Source organism: Daphnia magna, linkage group LG2 (assembly GCF_020631705.1).
Source record: "Daphnia magna isolate NIES linkage group LG2, ASM2063170v1.1, whole genome shotgun sequence".
NCBI lineage: Eukaryota > Metazoa > Arthropoda > Branchiopoda > Diplostraca > Daphniidae > Daphnia > Daphnia magna.
This window is the reverse complement of record NC_059183.1, coordinates 14,983,729-15,006,515: the sequence shown is the minus strand read 5'-3', so window position 1 is coordinate 15,006,515 and position 22,787 is coordinate 14,983,729. Positions and strand designations below refer to the sequence as shown.

At 40.8% G+C, this 22,787-nt stretch overlaps 1 protein-coding gene across 5 annotated transcripts in view; it reads right to left on the bottom strand.

Annotated features, from left to right (window-relative positions):
* The window catches only part of LOC116917159 (protein bric-a-brac 1), a 29,691-nt gene that overhangs the window by 2,176 nt on the left and 4,728 nt on the right, over positions 1 to 22,787 (bottom strand). Inside the window, exons 1-7 of one of the 5 annotated variants that reach the window (XM_045169971.1) lie at positions 10,436 to 10,762; positions 9,020 to 9,995; positions 5,905 to 5,962; positions 1,799 to 1,968; positions 1,035 to 1,128; positions 264 to 484; positions 49 to 184 (exon numbers count right to left, since the gene is read on the bottom strand). In XM_045169971.1, the coding sequence (XP_045025906.1) occupies positions 49 to 184; positions 264 to 484; positions 1,035 to 1,128; positions 1,799 to 1,968; positions 5,905 to 5,962; positions 9,020 to 9,979 (1,639 nt within the window). In that variant the 5' untranslated portion in view covers positions 9,980 to 9,995; positions 10,436 to 10,762. Of the gene's footprint in view, positions 1 to 48; positions 185 to 263; positions 485 to 1,034; positions 1,129 to 1,798; positions 1,969 to 3,084; positions 5,407 to 5,904; positions 5,963 to 9,019; positions 9,996 to 10,435; positions 10,763 to 22,787 lie in introns of those variants that run through there. The other 4 variants (XM_045169974.1, XM_045169973.1, XM_045169972.1 and 1 more) reach the window with 4 other exon arrangements.

The window sequence follows — 22,787 nt, the reverse complement described above, 5'->3', positions numbered from 1 at the left end:
AGTAGTCTAGAATAAATCAAATGATGGGGAAGAGTGCGCCAAAAGTACCGTGACTATACGTGCCAGTAATGTTGGAGGAGGATGGCAGTGCGAATTCATGATTATAATTTTGGCTATTACCATTATTCATGGCTGTCTGAATCAAGCCGCGCATTCCCGATCCACTGCTTCCGCCAAGTTCATTCTGTATTTTTTCCAAGTGTTTTATTTTTAGTTATTCATCATTAACTGATTGTAAAACAAACAAACAAAAAAAAAACAACCTGAATCGATGGCGGTGGATGGACAGCCAGTAAGCGATTCATATTAGCATTTGATGCCGATCGATTGGCCGTTAATTTACTGGCATCTTCGCGGTCAATATGTCGGGGAAGGCTGCTAGGGTCACGAAAGACAACGGCCCGGATAACTCCGTGAACGTGATCTTCTGGCCACGAACCGGTCAGTATTCGTTGCGGTCTACCGCGGCCTTTCGGGCGCAATTCTAACAACAAGAAAATTATTATTTTTGTTTTACCTAATTTGGATTATCCTGCATTTATTAGCATTTAGTTAAATGGATAGGCACGTTAACCGAGCAAAAAACAAAGCAATAAACACAGTTTTTTTTTTGTTGCTTTACGGGCAGCCATTTACACCTGTGCATCGAAATTACCCACAAACGTCAATTTGGGTTTTCTTGGCTGAGCCAACTTTCGGGAGTCGGGAAAAAGAAACGAAAACTTTCCTGAACTTTTTTTTTTTTTTTTCAATGACGTTGCAACAAAAACCAGTTTGCCGTGGAATTGTCGCAGACGGCAGTTGTTTACTAACCGACAAAAATCTAAAGATGTCAACGAATACATGTTGTTGCAACTTCTAGTTTTGAACGAAACAAAAAAAAAAAAAACAACTGGGCGTTGTCCGACTTTAATTCATGAATGGCGAATCGACAAGAGGTATCACGTTGCGTAATGTGGCTCTGTATGATTCGCCATCGAAACGTTGCAACAGAAAAAAAAAGCAATGCAGCAATTTAGTCACGAATTGATTACCTGGTCCACCATCAGCCGAAGGCCCGAGCATGTTATTCACGCGGTTGGCGTACAACACGAACGTCGGGTAGGGAATGTCAAATTTCCTGGCAGCCTATTAGCATATGCAAATCAGACCATTATGAGCTCGCCTCGCATATACACACACACACACACTTGGGGGTAGGGAGAGAGATGTAGATTAACAGTTTCTCTGAGCGGTAGACAGAGCAAAAGCGTACATTCCCTATTCAAATGAATTCATCTAATAAAGAGAGCGCGTCGCCAAGCATCGTCGGGGGCGTCGTCTTCGAGTGTGTGTCAGTTCGACTCCTGATGGCAGTTGGCTCGTTCGCTATATGAACGCGTGATTACAATTTCAATAACGACTCGTCCCTCCAAGCACACTCGTTCGGGACGAGTTTGAATACTTGATGCAATTCGCCATTAATCAATAAGGGAGGGAGAGAGTCTAGTACATGTCCCGTTCGCTCTCCTCCAGCGTTTGCTCATTAACCATTCGAAAGCAATCTTATATAGAATACAGTGCCAGCTAAAGCAACGCGACTACGATGTGTACATTGCATATTAGACAATCAACATCATCAGCAAATCATCAGAGTCTTCCCTTCATGACAAGTTTGAGAAATCAATAGCGCTTCATAAGAAATGGACGTCTAAAAAGCCACCAAACAACCGGTTGTCGTTAACCGACGACGAAAAAAATAACTAAAATTATACACAGGTATACACAGATATTCACTTGACAGAATGATTGATGATACCTGAGAGAGGGACAATCCTTCGCGAAGAACGGCCATGATGGCTTCAGCCATCGTTTCTGGCCTCCAAGTTTTGAACGGACCGCGTTCGCGAAAACGCAAATTTTGCATGACTCCCTGGCCAGTGGCCCAGGCTTTCTGCCACAGCGCCTGTAATTGGTACTGGTACGTGTCTACACAAAACAAGGCCAACACCATGTTATTAAACATAATAATTATTATTTTTTAAATAGTAGAAAGACATTTCAAAATAAACACAACTAGCAATGGGCGAAATGAAGGAAGACTGAGAAATGTCATAATCAAGTATTAGCCGCTTGTTTAAATGAAATGCTGCCATTTTTATTAACACAACCCGAACGCAATAACCGGCACTGAAATAATCCCGAGGTAAATTGGTTAAACCGGAGAACCCGTTTCTCCTGGTTAAGTCGGCGTTTGTTGAAAACAAACACAACTGGCACTGCCCTTCATTATTATTTCAACGCCTTCAACATAGTAAATGATTAAATTTCTCTAGCCCGATGATCCTGAAAGCATGTGGATCTGTTAAATGATGGAAAATGGGCTACACGGGAAATGTTTTTACAGCGCAACTGTAGGTTCTATAAGCTTCCCCCTTTCCCCAAGTAGACGTTTACGCAATCTGCAATGACGTACGCATGCGGATGACAAAGTTTTCAAGGCGCTTTACTGGACCAAAGACCTGCATCGAGTTTTGCGGCCTACCTAATAATAAATAATATTTCCCCGTACTTTGGAGTTTTAACTCTTTCGGACCGTGTGCGCCACTTTGCACCACTCGGCAAATCTACTCAATGATTTAAAATGTTCAATAATTTTTTAATTTCTAGAGAAAAGAAAGAACATTTGATTTCATCTTGAAGTAGAAAGTAAGGTACCGTCCAACGTGCCTTACCTTGCACACGTTTAAAACTTTTAAAGCTGTATAAAACGTTATCCCTTTGGTGGCCTGAAATTGGCCTTACATGATTGATGTCGTACTCTGTGACTACTTTCAAAGTGATGCATCCCCCTGTAATGTTCATTTGAGCAAGAATAGGGGAAATACTTGAGATAAATAGAAAACAACGAGCGGCTAATACTTTAATAGCATTCATCTTCTCATTTTCGATTACTAGCTAATTGACCTTGTTGACTTTTCTAAACGACGGTCAATGACAAAAGTAGCAATTATACTTTACCTGCTAGTTTCACCGTCCGACCCAAAACACGCACAACAATAACAAAAATAATAAACAGCAACTGAGGACAAAATACGGGAAATCTCAAATCAATTATTTTTTGTATTTTTTTTTTGACAAGGTTAAGGCGAGATGATGCCAGCCAAAAAAAAGAACGATAAAAAAAATTTAGAAATAGAATCAAATCATACCTGGCCAAACACACAAAAGGAAAAAATAAACGTGAGCGAAGTAGACGGATAGAATTTTTCCAGGATAAAAAAAAAAAAAAACGCAAAGAAAGACATGCGACCCTCGATTAGAGGATAATCGAGCAAAAAAGACATGTCAGGCACAGATGCGGGAGATTGTCACGAGTGCAATTCGAGAGAAACGCAAAAACAAAAGTTATTGGCGCGTCATGAGCGACATCTTTTGGCACCTAAAACATAGAAAACATTTTGCCATCGCTATCGAAACTCGCTAATCGAGATGTTTCAGGGAAGATGACAACAACCGAGACACGTTTTAAAAGTAAAAAATAAATGGTAGATAAAAAAATAGAAAAAACAATGTGAGAAAGAAATCAAGAAAATGAATGAGCTCTGAAAACAGATGAATGGAATTATGGCCGCCGAATTGGCACAGTGCGTTACGGGAGACTCGAATTGGCCTGGAGAACAACAAACAATAACGAATGAAAGAGAAAAAAAAAACACTAAACTTTAATTGGCACAAAAAAGTTGGCCAATAAAAACTAATCGATTTGATTGTCGCCATTTGGCAATTCTTTCATCACGACCGATAAACAGCCATTAATGTACACGAAAATTAATATTCTTTTTTTTTTAAGCAAAACAGCAAAAAATGAGAAGAGCAAATAGACCCCCCCCAAAAAAGGTCTTCGAACGAGATGGAAGACCGATCAAGTATTGCCAATTTGTAAGACACGAGAAACCATCACGAAATAAAAAAATGGGGGGAATGTAACAAGCTGTCATCATAATTCATATCCACAAAAGCCAATAAGAACAAACGAGAGCCAAACTTTAGTCCGAGGGGAGGGGCTATTCAGGGATGTGGAGGAGGGAAAAAAAAATTACCCAATTCTTTTTTTTTTTTTTTATTATTATTATTATTTAGTTATCCTTTCCTGAAAAAACTTCCGGAACGAATAACAACAACAAGTCGACTCCACCCCCTCCTCCTTCCTCTATTTTTCTTTTTTTTTTTTTTTTTTACGATTATTTCTCTTTTAAATTCCTCTTCCCTTAGACACACATCAAAAACCAGCAACGAGGTGTTTCACAAATAAAGAAATAAAGGAGAAAAAAATGTTTGAGCGATAATTAAGGCACAAATTACACAAACTCTACCCGAGAAAATTTGTATACAATGTCAAAACAATTGAGGAGGTATTTTGAAGGTGAAAAACAAGGCAACGCTGTAAGACAGCTCTTCTTTTGTGTGCGTTTTGTTTCCGTTTAATTTATGGTCCTGGTTCAAGAGGTAAATCGATTAATTTCGATTAAAAAAAATTCATCTTTTGTTTTCGTTTTAAATCTCCATGTTCCAACAACAGCAACAACAAAAGAAAAAGAAAAAAGAATCATCCGCGATGGACAGACAAATTTTCCGGTTCGGGATCGCTTTCGTCGCCTTGATCGTGATCGACGCTGTGCGTCCGACTCCTCAAATTGTGGCGATGATTTTGTCTCTGCTGCTGGAGGAGAAAGGCGTGACTGAGCTGAAACGCCTGGCTCAGATGGATATTGTTGTTGTTGATGCTGCGGAAAGCGGATGCCGCAGCCGCGGCGGCAACCGCCATGTGATTCCCACCGCCAACGGGCAGTTCTTCTTCAAAAGGTTTCGACAAATTCTCAGGGATCAACTCATCGGGTGGCGACGGTGAGAGGTTGTTGTTGTTGGACGAGCCGGACGAAGCTGAGCTGGGCGAAGAACGGTTATTGTTGTTGTTCTTATTCTTGCTGGATTTGTTGTTGTTGTTATTCTTAACGTAGAAAAGAGACACGATGTTGTGCTTCTTGCAAAATGCCCACCACCATCTAAAGCCCATCAGGTTGCCCAGCTTGAACGACGGCTGGCCTTTGCTTTGTTTCAACTTCTCCACAAAGGCGACGATCGACTCGAGCGATTTATTGGTGCGTCGATTGTACGGCATGACGCTCGTCTCGCAGCAGAAATCGAGCACAGCCTCTTCGTCCTGGGCGTCGAGACCGAGCTCGTCCAGCACCAGCATGCGTTTCGATTTTCCCAAAATGTTGTCGTACAACGTGCCTTTGGGGATGTTGAAATGAGACGAGGCTTGAGTGAAACGCATTTTCTGCGTCACGATCGAGTTGATGGCCTCCTGCAGGGTCTCCTTTGACCAGGAGGGAGCTTTCGATCGCCATTGCACTAGCGATTCTTTACATTTTCAGAACAAAAAAAAAATGCGGGAGAAAATGAAAAATAAAAATGAAAACCAAAAACACAAATCAATCAAAATAAATGAGATGCTTCATGAAAAGAAGAGTGTCTCGATAAATAGATGATGACGGGATGGATAAAAGCAAAACCATCGGACGAAAGAGAGAGAGAGAAAAAGAGGAATGACGGTTTAAAAAAAAAGATCCATTTCACGTGAATTGAAATGTGTCATTCACTCGACGATAGACACAAAAGAAAACGGTGAAATTTGTCATGCGAAACATGCCACATCGACTAATGAAAACATCCCCGTGCAAGAGACTTTCTTTTTTCATTCCGTCAATGCCGTGAAAAATTCAACCTTTAAGGGAGGAGCTGACGGACAAGAGATAAAGCATGCCCTTACCCTGTCAGCGTGTGGACCTAATATTTCTTTCTTTTTTTTTTTTTTTTTTTAAGGCTAGTAAAAAGTAAAAAGTTTGGTCCGGTTCTTACCTGAGAGCACCGACGGTGAAGCGGTCAACCACGGGTGAGTCCCTTCCAGCATCCGGGCCTATTAAACAAAAGAAATGTTTTATTTTATTTTTTTATTTTATTAGAAGGTAACATTCAAAAAGGAAAACGCACAGTAACGTCTAGCAAAAAAAAAAAAAAAAAAATTCCTGATTTGAGATTTTTTTTTGTGGGGGGGATCGTTTTCATAGTCCACGCACCAGGTAAAAAAAAAAAGAGGGAGAAAAAAATAAAAATGGCTATGGGGTTTCTCACGATCCTTTGCAAGGCTATTAAAAAAGAAAAGAGTTGCTCAATAGAGATTGGGACCGTCACGTTACGAGGCCAATCCATCAATAAATGTGAATTCTCATATTTTGGGGGCTGTCCTGTATTTGAAGAAAAATCCAGGTATTTTCTCCATTTTCTAACTTCCTCTCTCTTCAAAAAATAAAATAAATAAGTGTAGGTATCTTTAGTGACATATCCCAGAGATATGTACGTTTCTGCTAGCTTTTTTTTTATTATTATTAAAAAGGAGAGGAAAGGGAGGCTCATAAAACATGTCCCTTTTGGTTGTTGGAAACTGTACTGGCTTTTTTCTCTCTTTTTTTAAATACTTGTATTTTATGATTTTTTACAACTTTCCGAAAGAAGGAGCAATGAAATACAGGTTGCAAAAAAAAAAAAAAAGGGAGAACGGTACCCCACCTCTCAGCGGGTGGGCACAACCACCTTTTTCTGTTGCTTTTTATACGTACACACACTGAGAGGCTATATACACACACACACCCCCTCGTTTTCACAAGAAATAAGGTATTGAAATGATGAGGGTACTTTACTAGTTTTCTCTACTTCTTGCCTACACCCCTCCTCCTACCTGACATACATATTGTAAAGGTGTGTGTAGAGGAAACGAGTCTCAAACAAATCTGGGTCTATTTCAATGCTCCAAGAGCAAACAAATGCTGAAAGAACCTTCATTAAAAATGCAAGCGTTAATGACAAACAAGATATTGATTGAGTCAATCTTTCACTCGATCCTCGCATATTTTGAAAAATCCCTTATCAGCAAACAAATAAGGTTAAAATTAGAGGACGTTGCTGGCAGCATCCAAAGATGGGACTTCTTAATGAAGTTGTACTCGTCAAAAAGGGGGGTAGTTTTCCCCGTGTAACAATAATCCCTTGAAAATAAAAACTACTTGTCGTTAACCGTTTTACAGCTTCACCGAGTCGAATTGCGTTTGACCTGTACACGAGTCGAACAAAAAAAAATCTAAAATAAAAAAAAAAGAAATCTCGATGGGGATAACCATCATGGACATACACTCCCCAGGTAACAAGAACCCAATAGAGAAAGAAAGGAGCGTGTGTGTGTGAATGTCATCAACTATACTCCCAGACAGGTGTCAATATAATAAAAACAAGAGGGTTCCCCTTTTGAAAAACAAGTGACAATCGAACGTTTCGACCTTCAAACTGTGATTCTTTATTGGGGGCTGTTTCTCAAACCATCAAGTTTGAAAAGAAAACACAAAAAACAATCATTCAATAAGCGGATTTTTCTTCTTTTCTCAAAGAAAAAGCCACACAAACTTGAAATAGAAAAAAAAGGTTCGATTTAATTTACGCATTTTGTTTTGTCTATGTTGGTGAAAAATATATAAATATTAAAAAAAAAGAGTTTCGATTCGTAGACGATTGTGAACGACTTGTTTGTTCTCTCTTCTGGCAATAACACATCGCTTAGCTTTTGTGAAAAATTGAAGAGACATAGAAAGGAGGGGGGGGGGGAGAGATTAATGATGGCCACGACGTTCTCAATTCCGGTTTTTCCGAAAAACACGGATCGATGTTGTTTACCTCAAGACATTTTAACAATGTTGCTCCCATCCCCCTCCCCCCAAGTTATCGAATAAAAAAAAATAAATACGCACAAAAGGGGCGCGGACGACGGCGACGATCGACGTCGGCTTTTCGATAAACAGGAAGAGCGCATTTTGCCAACGGATCCTTTCCGCTGGATCGCCCCGCAATGGAACACATTTTGACAAAATGCAGGACAAAATAGTAATAAATAAAAAGCGAAATTTATCAATGGACGGCGGGGTTCTTGGTGTGCTATTGTGCTAAAGCAGGTATTTTGCCCTCCTCCTCCCCATATGTAATCCATCAGGCGCAATATCGGTTTCAAGCTCGGATGCATCCCAGGATTGCGCCATTCACCGTTTTCGTTTCAAATTGAAACTAACGTACACTATTTTCTAGTTTGTTTCGCTTGGACAAAACATTATTTTTTTTTTGTTTTTAATGAAATTCGGGCTCATGTTGTTCGTTTCCCATTAACAGAGAAGGAAGAAAAAAATCCTTGGGAGGAGGGCAAAAAAAAAACGGCGGCATTGGTCGAGGAGAGGTCGAAGGGATTTTTTTTTTTTGGACCTCAGCAGGGGGTGTCGGGACTAGTCACCTTTCAACCTTAAAAAAAGAGGGGGGGCAAAGAAAAACTTATTTTCTTGTCCAGAAGAAGAGAAATAGCACAACCCTCGAGTGAACATCAAGGCCATCATACCAAGCGTCTTCCACCCCTCCAACCCCCACAAGAAAAAACATTTCGTCTTTTTTTTCATCCTCTTCAACATCTCCGGAGGGAGAGAGCCCATTTTTTTTCTCCCTCCCTTCTTTTTCTTTTTTAACAAGCGTCGGAATGTGGCGCCGAGGGGCACCATCTTCCTAACTTTCACAACATAGCCCCCCCTTTCGTCTAGAAAATAATAATAAAATTAAAATTAAAACAAAAATGTCGAAACAAAAAGATGTTTGGTAATGTGCGAGAAGGGCGTCGCGACGCCACCACGATAACGATATGGGGTTTCCTGCCGCAAGAGCCTTCAACATAAATTGAGAAACATACAAAACGAACGCCCGCCCTAACCGTTATTTTGCGGATGCTGTTATTCTTTTGTTTTTTTTTACATACTAAATTTAAAAAAAAACATCCCTCCCTGTTAGCGATAAGATTTGGTGTATAGGTCGACGATTTTTATCAACTTCCGTTAAACAAAAAAAAAGTGCCGTTTAAACTAATAACTTCAAGCAAAAATAAAAATGAACTCACCCTCTCCTCTTCGCGGATAAGTTCTGCAATGCCGGGTTTAATATCAAGGTCGTCCGAATGAGCCAGTGGATGTTGCAGAGACGACGGAGGCGGTGCCTGGGTCAACGCCTGAGGCGCAGCGACCGGACTGTGAGGCGGTGGTGGCGGCGGTTGTTGTTGATGGCCGACCAACGAGAGTGGGCCGTCGTGATGGTCTAAGCTGGCCTCTTCGTGATGTTGATGATGCATCCCCGGCGTGGACGCAGCTGCCGGACTCGAAGCTCCACCAAGTGGACTCTCAGATCCAGAAACACGACGTCGTTTCACACCAGACGATCGAGACGCTGGCGCCGGTGTGGGCGATGGCGTCGTTGCCATTTCTTCATCCATCACGTGGCTCGGCCAAACTCCCTGATGCTGAGGTAACGATGACCACGACGGACTCTGCGTCTGTCTTCTAACAGCTGCCGGTCCAGACGACGAAGAAGACGATGGCCCAGCTAAATTGGTCGGATGGACGCTGGCCAGTGGACTGGATTCGCTGCGATCATCAGCGGCAGCAGCAGCAGCGTGTCGATCGCTGTTCAATTCAGACAGGCCTCGAATTTTGAGCGTTTCAGCGACGCGCAAAAGCGACGTCAATTCCTCCTGGGCGACGGAAATCTCTCCGCGATACATGTATTCGACAATAGCCTTGAGTTCTGGCCAGCGCGTGTCCTTCAAAATGACAATCGGATGCTGGCAGGGATTGTCGAAAAAGAGATGCTGGAAATAGGGCGAACAGGCTGATAAGACCATGCGATGGGCCTTGATGGCGTGTCCGTCTGCCGCCAGAGTGACGTCAACGAACGTTTCGTTTTGCAAGAGCTGGTCGAAGACGCTCGTCAAGTTCGACTGGTAATTGTTCCAGCGCAGGCACAGGTGCGGAGACGAGCCAGCCGACGACGAAGATGACGACGTCGACGCCATTTTTGAGGACATTCTCTTTTTTCTCCGCCTGTGATAAAATTTCCATTTAGAAATAAGTTGCAGGTGCAAATCAAAATGAAACCAACGTTGTTAAGTTTGACATAGAAAAAAAAATGGCGTTCCTTTTTTGTTTTTGGCGACCAATAAAAACAATGGACGCGCCCGTCAGACACAAAAAGAACAAAAACCTTAGACTGACTGTCCCCTTCCCTTGTCCTCAAACATAGAAAAAACAAAAAAACCTGTTTTCATTTCGATGGAAGAGGGAGGGGGGGGGAGGCAGGCACGCACGCACAGAAAAATACAAACATTTTGTGAATAGGAATTCCCTGCCCCTTATGCTACCGGCGTCGTTCATCGTCGTTGATTTCAACACTCTTGACAACCGGCTAACTTACGACTATTTCAACACAACACACAATTGCGGGATAATAAACAGTTAAGTAAAAATAAAAAGAGAGAATTCACCTGTTTCTCTGTTTTTTTTTGGTTTTTCCCCTCACACAAAATCCTGGAATGAAATCAGCACACAACAATCAAATGTGGATCCCGCAGGATTGAACTTGCATACGCACGCAGCAAAACAAAACAGTGGTGGATAGAATATTAAGAGATAGAGAGAGAGGGAGAGAGGAGAGAAAAAGAGAAAAAAAAGAAAGATAGAGAAGAGGTGAATATATGTACGACCGCTCTTGTAGACACTTGTCGGTCGAATGGGCTCTAGAGCGCCACCGGCGGCCAACACTTGGGGAGACGCGCGGCGTTGGCAGCGTCTCTCTCTCTTTCTTTTTTTTTCTAGAGCTCCTCCTATCCATCCTCCTCCTTCCTCTTTTTTTTTTCTTTTCATCCTCAGGTGGTTTATTTTTATTTATCCACCTTTTCCCATCTCTTTCATTTTTTTTTTCAGGGGGGGGGGGACCAAATCTTTTCTCCGGAGAGACGCGAGCGCCAAGACGCTCTCTCTATGAAAAGGTGGTCGTGTGTGTGTGCGTTTCGTTGAGATAAACACAGACGGGCGGGGAGGAAAAAAAAAAGTGGTGCACATGACATTTCCAGACGACGCGTCAACGTCTTTGCAGACGACACACAACCGTCTAAACGAACGAAACGACGGACGGCGCTAGTATCGCCATAGACCTTGACCATATCCAGGCAAAAATGAGAAAATTCAAGAATTCAAAAAAAAAAAAAAAAGGTTTTGAGGTAAAAAAAAAAAAAAAGAGGGAGAGAGAGAGAGAAAAAAAAAAGAGGGCGGTGGTTGACCACCCGGCAACGCACTCGGGTCCTGTGTGTGTGAGCCTCCCAACAACAAACGAAATCAGACAGCAAAAAAGCAGAGTAGAGAGAGCTGACTGCTGACCCACGTCCCCTCCCTTTCTCTTGGTGTGTAAGGTGGTTTAGGGGGTCGGTGGGTTGAAGGGGGGAAAAGTAACATTCCACTACTAGTGCATTTACCCCCCTTCAACTCCTCCTTCCTTTTTTTTTCTTTCTCCCCCCCCCCTTCTATCCATGATGGCCGCGCGTCGGGGTCAAAAACTCGTCCCCTGCCCCCACCAAGCAGGGCAAAAGAAGAAGATACCCATCACCCCTCGTGGGCTTTTATTTAAAAATACGTCGTCTGTTTTTGAAAAATAATAATAAAATTTAAAAAAAAATCCGGTTTGGGGTGAAGAAAGATTTTCGTTCCACGCTAGAGACGGGAATCAGCAAAAACTCATTCACACAAGCAAAACTGGCAAACAAAAAAATTGAGAATACAAAAAAGCAGAGCGATTTGGCAGCGATTGGGAAACCGGCGCGAGGCCAGTCGCGATAAGATACGACATGCGGCGGTGGCGTTAGTTTACCGAGATTTCGTTTTCGAAGTAAAATAAACTATACACACACACACACACACCAAATAAATCTTTGGAAAAAAATGGAGGAGAAAAATGATGAAAGATGTTGTTGGAGTGTGTTTGTGCTTTTAATTTTTGGATGGGAGGAGTTATAACATGCGCTCAGTCGAAGGTGAGAATGTCGGAAAAATAAAATAAGAAACTGGACTTGTAGTGTGTGTTGTGTATACGTAGTTGAGGCCCTGGGGTCAAATAAGGAGGGGCTCGGACCGAGTTTGGTGTGGAGAGGGGGGGACTTTTGGTTGTGTTTGTTGTCTTGGCCACCGACGTCGAAGAAGAAGGCGGCCGGCCCAACCTTGTGACGTCGTGTCCGGGTCGCCTTTAAACTTATTCTTCGTTGTCTTTTCCAGTGCACTTGCCAGTTCTCATTTTTAACATTTTCTGCAGTCTACAGTTACTGGTTCATTTTAGGAAAAAATTAAAAATAAAATCAAATAAATTGTCCTTTTTCCCGTTCAACAACATTTCAAATTATTCACTCCTCCTGAAAGATTATACACATTTATAATCAAAAAGTCGACTTGTATTTGATATTCTCAATTTCATCGATACACGTTTTTTCGTTTGCCCAGTAGTGTAGACATCCTAGACGAGATTCAAGATGGCGCTTCCCTGCTGTCCAAAGTCCGAGTCGAGGGCGTCTCGAGTAAAAAAAAAAACTACAAAAACAAGATAAACTTGACCGGCGGCGACGACGACGGCACCAAAAAAAAGAAGAAAAAAAAGGTTTTTTCTTATTTCTTTTTTTGGTCTAAACCTAATCTTTATAGACGTGAAAAGAGGGTGGGGAGTTAAAAAAAAAAAAAAGAAAAGAAAGGTCCCGGCGACGACCGACGACCACCTGACGACAAGATCGTCTTACAGTCGTCTGCTATTTCGAACAAATATCAAAATATAAATAAAGAAATCATGTTGATATAAAAGACTTGACTATTGGTAGAAGAAGGAAAAATCATCTATAACAACCGTGAGGCTATTCTCGTAAAATTTAACGACGGATAACTCTGTTGATCGTTACGCGCGCGCCATCTTCCTTGTCTCACCTTCCGGGCTTGAGAGTGAAGATTTTCTTTTTCTTTTTCTATTCTTCCATAGAAGCTGCCATGAAAATGGATTAAGAAATAGACAACTGTGGTGTAATGCGTGTGTGTGTGTGTGCGTGTGGTGGGCGTGGGCAGACAATCATTTTCTGCAGGTGTGCGGCTGTGTGTTGGAACGTCCGGCCGTCTTCTTATTTGAAAAAGGAAGAAAAAGAAAAAGGCGTTGCTTGGCTTTTTATTGTTTCTTTTTTGCTCTTTTGTTGTTGCTGCAACTCTTTCTTTCAAGATTGGCACGGCCATTTTCGTAACGCCGCGAGGTCCCTCGATTCAAAAAAATGATAATAATAATAATAATAATGATAATAATAATATAAATAATATTGTATGTTGCAAACAAGAATAGAAAAAGGAAAAAGAAATCTGGGTATCGCCATTAGCGTCAAAAGTAGCATGTGAGATGGCAAAAAAATATCTCCATGGCAACCGTTCGACGGCTCAACGACCGTTAATCTGTTGGCGTCTTTTTTCTTTCGGAGGAGGGGTCATCATTCATTTTGAGTAGAAGAACTGAAGAAGGAGAAGAATGTTTGATTTCCAGCGAGAGAGAGACCCATCGGATTGAATCTCCATTTATAGATGTAGGGGATAGTGGAACACAAAAAGGGGGAAAAGATACAGGGGACACACACACCTGCACACTGGGGTCTCTCTGCCCCCTATGGGTTGACACACCTGACGGCGCACACGTTACGCATTCCAAATGGTGGCGTCTGGCGCACTTGTTTGAGAGAAGCGACACCATGGGCACTCAGCTAGGGAGAGAAAAAAAAGAAACGACAAATCCAATCGAAAATCGAAAAAGTGAACTTTAATTGATTTTTCATTGGCTACCGAGTTCGAATAATACATTTTATAAAATTTGGCAACATTTCGCTTATTTTCGCTTTTTTAGGACATTTCTAGAATGTCTTGTCTGCTAGTGACAACAGGTTCCGTTGACACACATGCAGGCTGTCGAAAGCAATTGAATGTTGGTGTTGAACTGATTTTCTTTTCGTAGTTTCCCACACGCCATTCATTGGCAAAAAAAAGGAAAATGAACCTAACCGAAAAAAAAACGGTGTGTAACATCATCGCGGCAGTTCAACACCTTTGTGCTGCTGACGGTGTTTAAAAAAATATATATAAATAACTGAACAAATCTGAAAAAAAAGATGAGAAAGGTTCAATAGCTTTCTCGGGGCGTTTTCTATTGTTGGGTTGGCGCTGCCATGAGCGTCCGTGACGCGTCGCATTCCATCTCCACTTGCTTTTCCCCCTCCTTTTTGTACGTTGGTAAGCGTCCGACCCACCCCTTTTCGTGTGTGTGTGTGTGTGTGTGTGTGTTAACGCAAGTTTTAAAGTTTATCCCCCCCTCCTTTATGTTCACGTATCAGTAGTTCATAGCCAGTCAAATAGTATTAGCATAAGTCATGTATATAACAACGAGTGCTGCATGTGTATATATTTATGCCGGGCACAGAGCTTTGAAATATATGTTTTGATTATCTTGCTGATCAAAGTTCAACGCGAGATTAGGGCGTCGGCTATCAGCTGACTAAACACACTTGTTGCATTGCTGAAGAAACCCAGTCTTTACTACACACACACACACAAGCAGACCCCTGGCCGCGTCATGTGTAGGGTTGGTGTGGCCAATGAAATACGACGCTGTTATGTTCTGATTTTCTTATTTCGTTTGATCGGACGGTTTGCTTGGCTCGTCGAAACCATGTTGTAGTCTTGAGCGTCCGCTCGACAAGATCATCTTCACCTTTGAACTCGAACTCTATTTCATTTCTTTTAAGTGAAAAAGAAAAATGTGAATATTTTTTAAAAGCGTCGGATGACTTCATCGTTCGATTTAATCAATTGTAGAAAGAAAAAAAAATCAAGTAGATCGAGTTTGACAAGTCCACAACGCAAGCCGCAAAATCATTCAACGACGTCCACCCCATTTGCATTGGGATGTGGGCGCGGTCCGCTAAAAACTCGTACGTGTCATGAATTTATTTGCTGACACGCCAATCACTGATCGTTTTCTTTACATGTGTACACCCCGTTTTCTCGGAATCATTTCTTTCCCCATTAATTTCTATGAAGCAGACGATGGTTCGTCCTAACTGCCAAATGCTCCTGTCCCTCTGTCGGCGCAGTCGAAAATAATAAATAAATAAAAAAAAACGGAATAAGTAAAACAAGACAATAACATGAAAAAATCCTTTTTTTGTGTGTTCATGATGGCGGTCGTTTTCGTTCTTTTTCTCGAGCAAAATGGAATAAGATGAAGAAGCGCCCTCGTATTCTTTCATCGATAGCTTTAGAGGTTTCCAGTTACGTCAATTACACGTTCCTTCTTCTTCTTCTTTTTTTTTTTTTTTCGCATCGCATCTTGAACAGAAAATTATGAACCGAATTAACGAACGGACCCGGGCTGAAGGGCTTCTCTTCTTTCCACGCCCATAAGGGCAGAAGAAAAATGGCCCCTCATATCTTTTTCTGTGGTAAGAAAAAACAGAAGAAGGCGGCGGCCGTTGTTCACAAATCTAGCCCACCATCGTCGAAGCGGATGATTGAATACCCCAAAAATAAAAATTAAAAATCAGTACGAAAAAAAAAAAAGGTGAGTTCCTTGTTCTTCTTAAAAATCTTGTCGACTGTGGAAATCACGAGAGAATTCAATAACAAGAAAAATTTGCTTCTTCCCTTTTTATAAATTTTTGACTTTATTCCTCCGCCCTTTTTATTTGGTATATACTCGTAGATGATAATTCTTTGTCTCTTGAAGATTTTTCTTTAACTGGAACACGCAAGACGACCGTAAATGGATTATTACACACACACACACACACACACACACACGAGTTGTATGCGCATTATAAGAGACGGTGCGCAATGAAGACGTCAAAAGAACAGACACGATTGAAGAGCCCGTAACCGGAAACGATCGTCAGAATGTCGTTACATCCAAGCGCTTTGTACTTTTTCATTACATCTCGACTTCTCTCTTCTTTTTTTTTTTTTACTTAATCAACCAGCCTTTTCTTTTCATTTTTTTTTCCTTTTTTTTAAATTTTGTTATTGAACTCAGAATGTGTTACCCGATTTTCCGATTCCAGCAAAAGGGTGCGTAGCCATCTAGCGACCATAAAAATCAACATCATCATGAGCGCGGTCAATTTCTATTTTCAAATCAAAACATCTAGAGACATTTGATCGTTAATGTTTCATACAAAATACAATCAAAAGCTGAAAAAAAAAAGTCAAAACTCTTAATCTCTGGCTAGCACTAGAATTTAAAAACCAAAACGAATCGTTTCACGCAAAAGTATTCTCAAATGCTGCGCTGAAAAACAGACAAAAGGGTTGAAAGAGAACGCTTGATTTGCATATCTATCGAGCCATCGATCGTTGGCCAAACGTTTTGTCTCTCGCCCCTTCACCGACGACACCCGAGTCCAGGCGACCCAGGGACGTTGTTGCGAATAATAAAAAGAAAAATGGAAGTCGTAGTTTCGCATGAGAAAAAGATTGCGTCGTCAAGCTCTCGTTGCTCCTTTTTATAAAATGTTCGCTAATACAAAATTTAAATACAGCGAAACATCATTTTCGGCTCATTTTATTTTTAATTCAATAAACCGCCACTGACCTAGTCAATTGCTTTCCATTTCACGGCATCCTCCGTCCCTATTGACGCGATAGAAAACTTTTCTGGGAGGGGAAAGTATTTTTTTCTTTCCCGGCGTTGCCATACAAACGCGCTCTCTCCTTTAAAAAACGGTTGCTTTCCTCCAACGTTCGCCCCACCTCCGTTTTCATCAAGTTTAATTAGCGCGCGAGATTGCAAGAGACCATTTTCAATTATTATATCCCCTTTCGCCCACCGACCCCCTTTTATCCACCCTGTTGGTAGTTGTAAATAGGAGTTTTCTCTCTCCCTCCCCCTTTGGCAAATGAACCTCCTATATTAATTTGACCCCATCCTCCTCGTTCTCTTTGCATATTATAATCGATATTGCAGTCAATCAAGCTCTTTGCTAGAAGATTTTTACAAAAAAAAAATAAATAATAAAAAAAAAGGGAAAATAAAAATCAATTTTGAATAGAGTTGGTGACGGCACCAAGTAGTTGTTGTGTGACTTGGGGCTTGCTGCAATTTCGTGTGGATCACGATAACAACGACGCTATTATTAATTCTAAATACATTAATCCGGGCTACTAGTATCAATATTAGGGTTGTAGGCAAACGTCATCGCTGCGCACAGCAGCGTGAATCATGATTTCTCTAATCTCTGAAGACGTAGCCGACGGCGGTCAGAGTGGGAAGAAGGGGGAGGAAGAAGGAAAAAAAAAAAAAGGGCGTCGTCAGGAAGTGACGTCTTTTTTTTTTTTTTTTTTTTTTTTTGTTTTTAACCAGTGTAAATATTTATCAGAAAATCATAGCAAAAGGCTGTCTCGACGTGCCTTCGGTTTGTTGACAATTTTGGGCTGGTCATGTACACGTGCGATGATATTTACAACCTTAACTGGCAAGCGTTGAAATCGCAAAATCGGGTCGATACAAATTTGTGTTATGAGCGTTAACCAAGCGTCGAAGGCAATTGTGATTACAGGGGAGATGATATCTAGCGGATCAGTTCTCATGAATCAAAACCACGAACGTCTCTCAACACCTGAGCTTACCTATTTACATCGCCTTTTTTTTTTGTTTTGTTTTATTTAGTTTTTGAATTTCTCGAGATTTGAGTAACTCGCTCCGACGCCTAAAATGATGCGACGTCTAGTATTAACGGGGACGCTTCGGCGGCCTACACGACATCGGTGTTGGATGGTGTGTGGCAAATTAGTATTTAATGAAGCGATATGGATGGTTTTTCATTTCCTCCGTTTTAATCCTCGTGATTGCAAAGACGTCCGTTCCTACTGCCTTCCCTCGCATTCCTCAGGCGCCATCTTGGGGAGGTATATGGAAGGGGCAGGAACTTGATTAACTCCCCACCCCTTCTAGTTGATTGAAATGCATTCATGTTGACTCGAACAAAATGCCAATGGCTACATCCGTCAATTTCACGGGCAGATCAAGAAAAATAAAATATATTGGCCTAATGGAGAGAGCGGGAAATTTGAATCTCTGATTCGTGCGACTCGGTGCGGCCGCGCACGCGTGAAGGCGGATCCCCCCTCTCCCCCCAAACAAAAATTTTTTTGATTGTTGCACAAGTCGTTAATTTTGGGGAAAAAAATGACACAAAATTGTTTTTCTTTGCCTCTTGTAGATATGCAAGCGTCCGAAATGGCTTCATTTCCGGCCCCCTTTTGGCGGATCTGTCGCTTTCTACCGTCAGCATCGAAAGGTATTAATAGACAAGACGCTAGGCGCAATCAAAGACATTTCTTTCCTTTTCCAGATTTACACGATGTGATGAAAAATAAAATATAAAATGTCTACGTCATCATCGAATTTTGATAAGAAACGAATAAGGTGAAGCAAAATAAATAAGAAAACACGCGAAGATTGCCGCGGGCATTTAAAAAAAAATTCTGGAATCAATCTTACACGAAGATGACGTTAAATTAGATATCGAATCTGGATGAAAAACGAAATACGCGACGAGAAAAGATCTATTACCTTTTCACTTCATTCTTTATTATTATTTTTATATTTTTTCCTATTTTCAAAAAAAAGATGTAAATTGCTGGCGGGGGGTTGATGGCGTCGCCAAACGCCGCCGGTTAACTACTTGTACCCAACGCGCATCTCTCGTCCAATTGCATTGCGTCACTCTTTGCTCCGGTCGGATTAATTCGGAAAAAAAAAAGTGCGGGATTTCGTGTCGTCTAGCGCATCGTATACGCGGAGATCAGAGGAATAGAAATGAATCAATCGAATCATTCCGCCACCGCCGCTCAAATTGTTTCCCTCCGCTATGTTTCTGGCTTGAAGCGTTTTTCTTCTTCTTCACAACCAAAACCCCACCATACCTTTCGTCATTCCCCCCCCCCTTTTTTTTTCTTTCTTTTCCCAACACGATGTTTCGTCAGCTTGGGTAAACTTGTTTTTTTTCATCTGCTTTTTAACGAATTCTGAACTGTAGCGGGAGATTCAATGACTGCAGGGTTCAGCCGCCATCATTGATCGAGTGCTGTAATCTAGCGCTTGTACGTGATATGAAAGTCAATGGGGAAAAAAAAAATTGCCAAATCTTTTCTTTTTTTTCCAAGATGTAAGCCGAAGAAAATGGCAGACGGAATTAAAAAACTTGTTTTGTGTCCGACTGTGGGCATAAACGAGTAAAAGCTAATTTACAAATCGCTTATTGCGACAGAACATGATGTGGTCATCATAATCAAGGAAAAGTTGCATTAATGCAACAACCAGCCATAGCACAGAGAAAACAATTTCAAATTGAGCGCGGGATGATATTTTGACAAACCGGAAACCCCCCCCCCATCCCCCCAAAAACAATCCCAAAAAATTAAAAAAAATAAACATTCGTTAAAATGATAACAACGGAAGGAAGAAATGTAAAAAAAAAAATATTCAAAAACGAGTCTGTGTACAACAGCCAACGCTGATGACAACGCCTATACTAAAAAGCATCCCCCCGAAAAAAAAAGAAAATGTATATAAATGTCTACTGTATATATATATATATATATATACGCTCTATACTCATGTTGTATACAGTAGTACAAACAACAAACAAAATGGGGTTCGCTGACTTTTCGGCTGCTTGGGTGGTGGTGATGATGATGAGGTGGTTGGGAGGAAATGACTGGGCGCACACACACACACACACAGACGAGAGTAACATACATACACACATATATATATATATGTATGCGTGTCTGTCTGTATATAAATATATAAATAATAAAACAAGCGTTTATTTATACAAGCGCGTCGAGGACGGCAAGAAGCGCAGCCGCCGCGGCGTCGTTGCATGGTGCGTCTTTTATACAAACCCCCAAACGAAAAAAAAAAAAAGATTTTTGACGAGCTGCCTTCCTTTTTATTATTTTGTATATTATTTCTAATTCGGAGAAAAACTCTTTAAAATTCTCACTTAAAAAAAAAAAAAAGCAAGGGGTAGGAGGAGATTTGAAATCAATAACTCTGGCACATCGCAACTGTAACGGGTAATTTATATTATATACACCCTGCGCTATTTATCATTTATTTATGCGCGTACGTATATGGAAGAGGGCAGGGTGGGGCAGGCGAAACCTAATCATAAAAACTCGTCTCATGTGCGCCATTGCTATAGCTCTCGCTTCTCTTTTGATATAGTTCTGAAACGCTGTAAATTTTTTATTTTTTGACTATATTTATAAATCCCGTGAAGAAAAAAAAGACAAAATACTTAAACGAAAATGTAAAGAGAGCGCAACGTTCGTGAAATTGCGCGGACGTCGGCCCACAGAGGCGGATGTCGTCATTTGAATTATTCCGAGAACGGAACAAGAAAGAAATGAAAAACGAAACAAATAAAACTTTTGAATAATAACGATGAATTAGCAATAGATTTTTTTTTTTCACTGGGTTAACGAGTTTTTGTCTAACCTTTCGATTAATACTTTATTTAACTATTATAGAAGCAAATAGCTAGCGAAATAAAAAACAAAACAAAACAAAAATCTTATCCAAAATGAAACACGAAAAAGTAAAATGCTTAAACATTCAAAACATATTCGCCAGACGGAATATGCATCAAGTCAGATGATTCTCAAACTTTTGTTTTAAGGGGAGGGGGGCTATGTTATCTACAACACGTGCAAATAAAACTGACGTTTCCAAAAATACGAAGGCGCTTCAAGCATTCATGGAATAATCCTTGTAACTCAAAGAGTTGTTCTCCATTTTTGTTAGTCAATCAAAAATTCATTAATTTCCCCCCCCCCCCCTTTTTTTTTCTCTCTCTCTTAACCGTATCACATGTAGCATTTTCCTTCATGTACATATGAAATGAAAAGAAAGAAATCGAAAGCCAGCAGACACACAAATAATTGAGAAGACTATGAGAATTATATTGTTGTGAGAAACGAAAAATGAAATAAAATAAAAAGGGGTATACCAGTACACGCGCACTGCATCTGTACATGTTTTAAACAGAAGGGCAAAAATGGGCTACAACAACCCAATACACAAAAGGGTTGCCCAGGCGACAACATTCACGTAAAACAGAAAAAAAAAAGCCCCCAGTGTAAAAATATAAGCCCCACCCTGTCATGGCAACTCGGTTCAACCGGTCTAACATATTATTGTATTTTGTAATCCTTTCCATAACATGCATGTAACCCCTGCCACACTGGACACGCACGCCATGTTACCTTGTTAAGTCTAAAAATTACTACGTGTATTATTCACAATCCCGGCAGACTATTTAAAAAAAAATGGGGGAGGGGGCATCAACAATTGAACGATGTACAAACTGCCGCATCTGACTGACGTCCAAAAATCTGTGACGTAGCATGGCTAATGAAACGAGTCAGCTGGAAATCTTAACTGATTGCTGACTGCCCAGCTACAAATGTACGTTCAGCAATTATGCATTCAGGGAAATTTCAACTGTTTTTTGAGGTAGTGAAATGACATTTAAAGCTGCCGAAAATTCGATTCGTGTTGTTGGATTCTGTGAACTGGCGCGCGGTTGAGTGTAGTTTGAAAAGAGACGCGGGGGTCACCAATGAATTTTTTATGGAAAGTGATGGGAAAACTATCGATTTCAATCAGTTTCGACCCTTTGCTTCTACCCACCCCTTTTTTTTACCCGTCTCTGTCCGTCTGTCGTCTTTTTGGGGGACCTTTTGTTTGTTTTTTGGTATTCTGACGTATATCGTTTGCGTATACAAAACTATAGGGTCTCTTTACCTACCCCACTGCTATACTCGCGTAGCGCTGGTAATGAATTGACAAAAAGGTAGCGCTATTATTTAGCTGTACAATCGCATGTTTGATTATCACTCTCTCGTCTAAAGTGTATGGTGTTCTCACGAATGTGGGTGAATGTCTGAAAGGGACGATCAAGATTCAAACATCGGGCTAGATAAAGGCGGGAAATTCAAATCTCGTGAGTTGCGCCCTAGTCGGACTTGAATATTCAGTGCAATAGAGAAAGACAGATGCAATATGATCACGAAATGTGTACACAATAACTTGAATCCCATCAAATCGATTGAATGGAAAAGCCAAAAATGCTTGTTGTTCATTTCAAACGAATTCAAAGTTGACATTTTTTTTTTTTAAACAAGCGTTCTCTTCCAACAGATTGGAGGCAAAATGAGAATAGACATGAAATTGTTCGTTTCAATAAAAAAAAAAAAGCAATTCAATAATATTAATACGTTTTAAATAAATATATAAAGCGCACTGGAACTCGGAAGGCTTGCTCCGGTGCAACTCTAGTTTCATTTCCATGACAAACATCAACTAGCATTAACTTGCAATGTGTCGGGACTCGTTCAGTTCGCCTCAAGCCAAATAAGTCAATTCTCTTCTATGCCCATCTTCTTGTTCATTCGCTTTTGTGTGTACGCTACTGTTTATAGACCCACTAGATGCATGTCTACGCGTGGATGTATAGCTCTATTCTAATCCCTATAACGCAATAAAAGGGTAAAAAGTTCTTCGTTTTTCATTTGACTACCATTTTTTTTTCTTCTTTCAAGTTTTTACTCTTCCCGCACGCTTGCTGCTTTTTCTTGATTTCTATTTTTCGACTTGCTGCCGTTTGCGTTTATTCCATTCGAGTCCATGAATATTTCGCCGAGAATCAAGTGGCACACGGAGGGGGGGAAATTACCATCGACATAGTAACTATAGAAGAGTCGGAGAGAATCAAT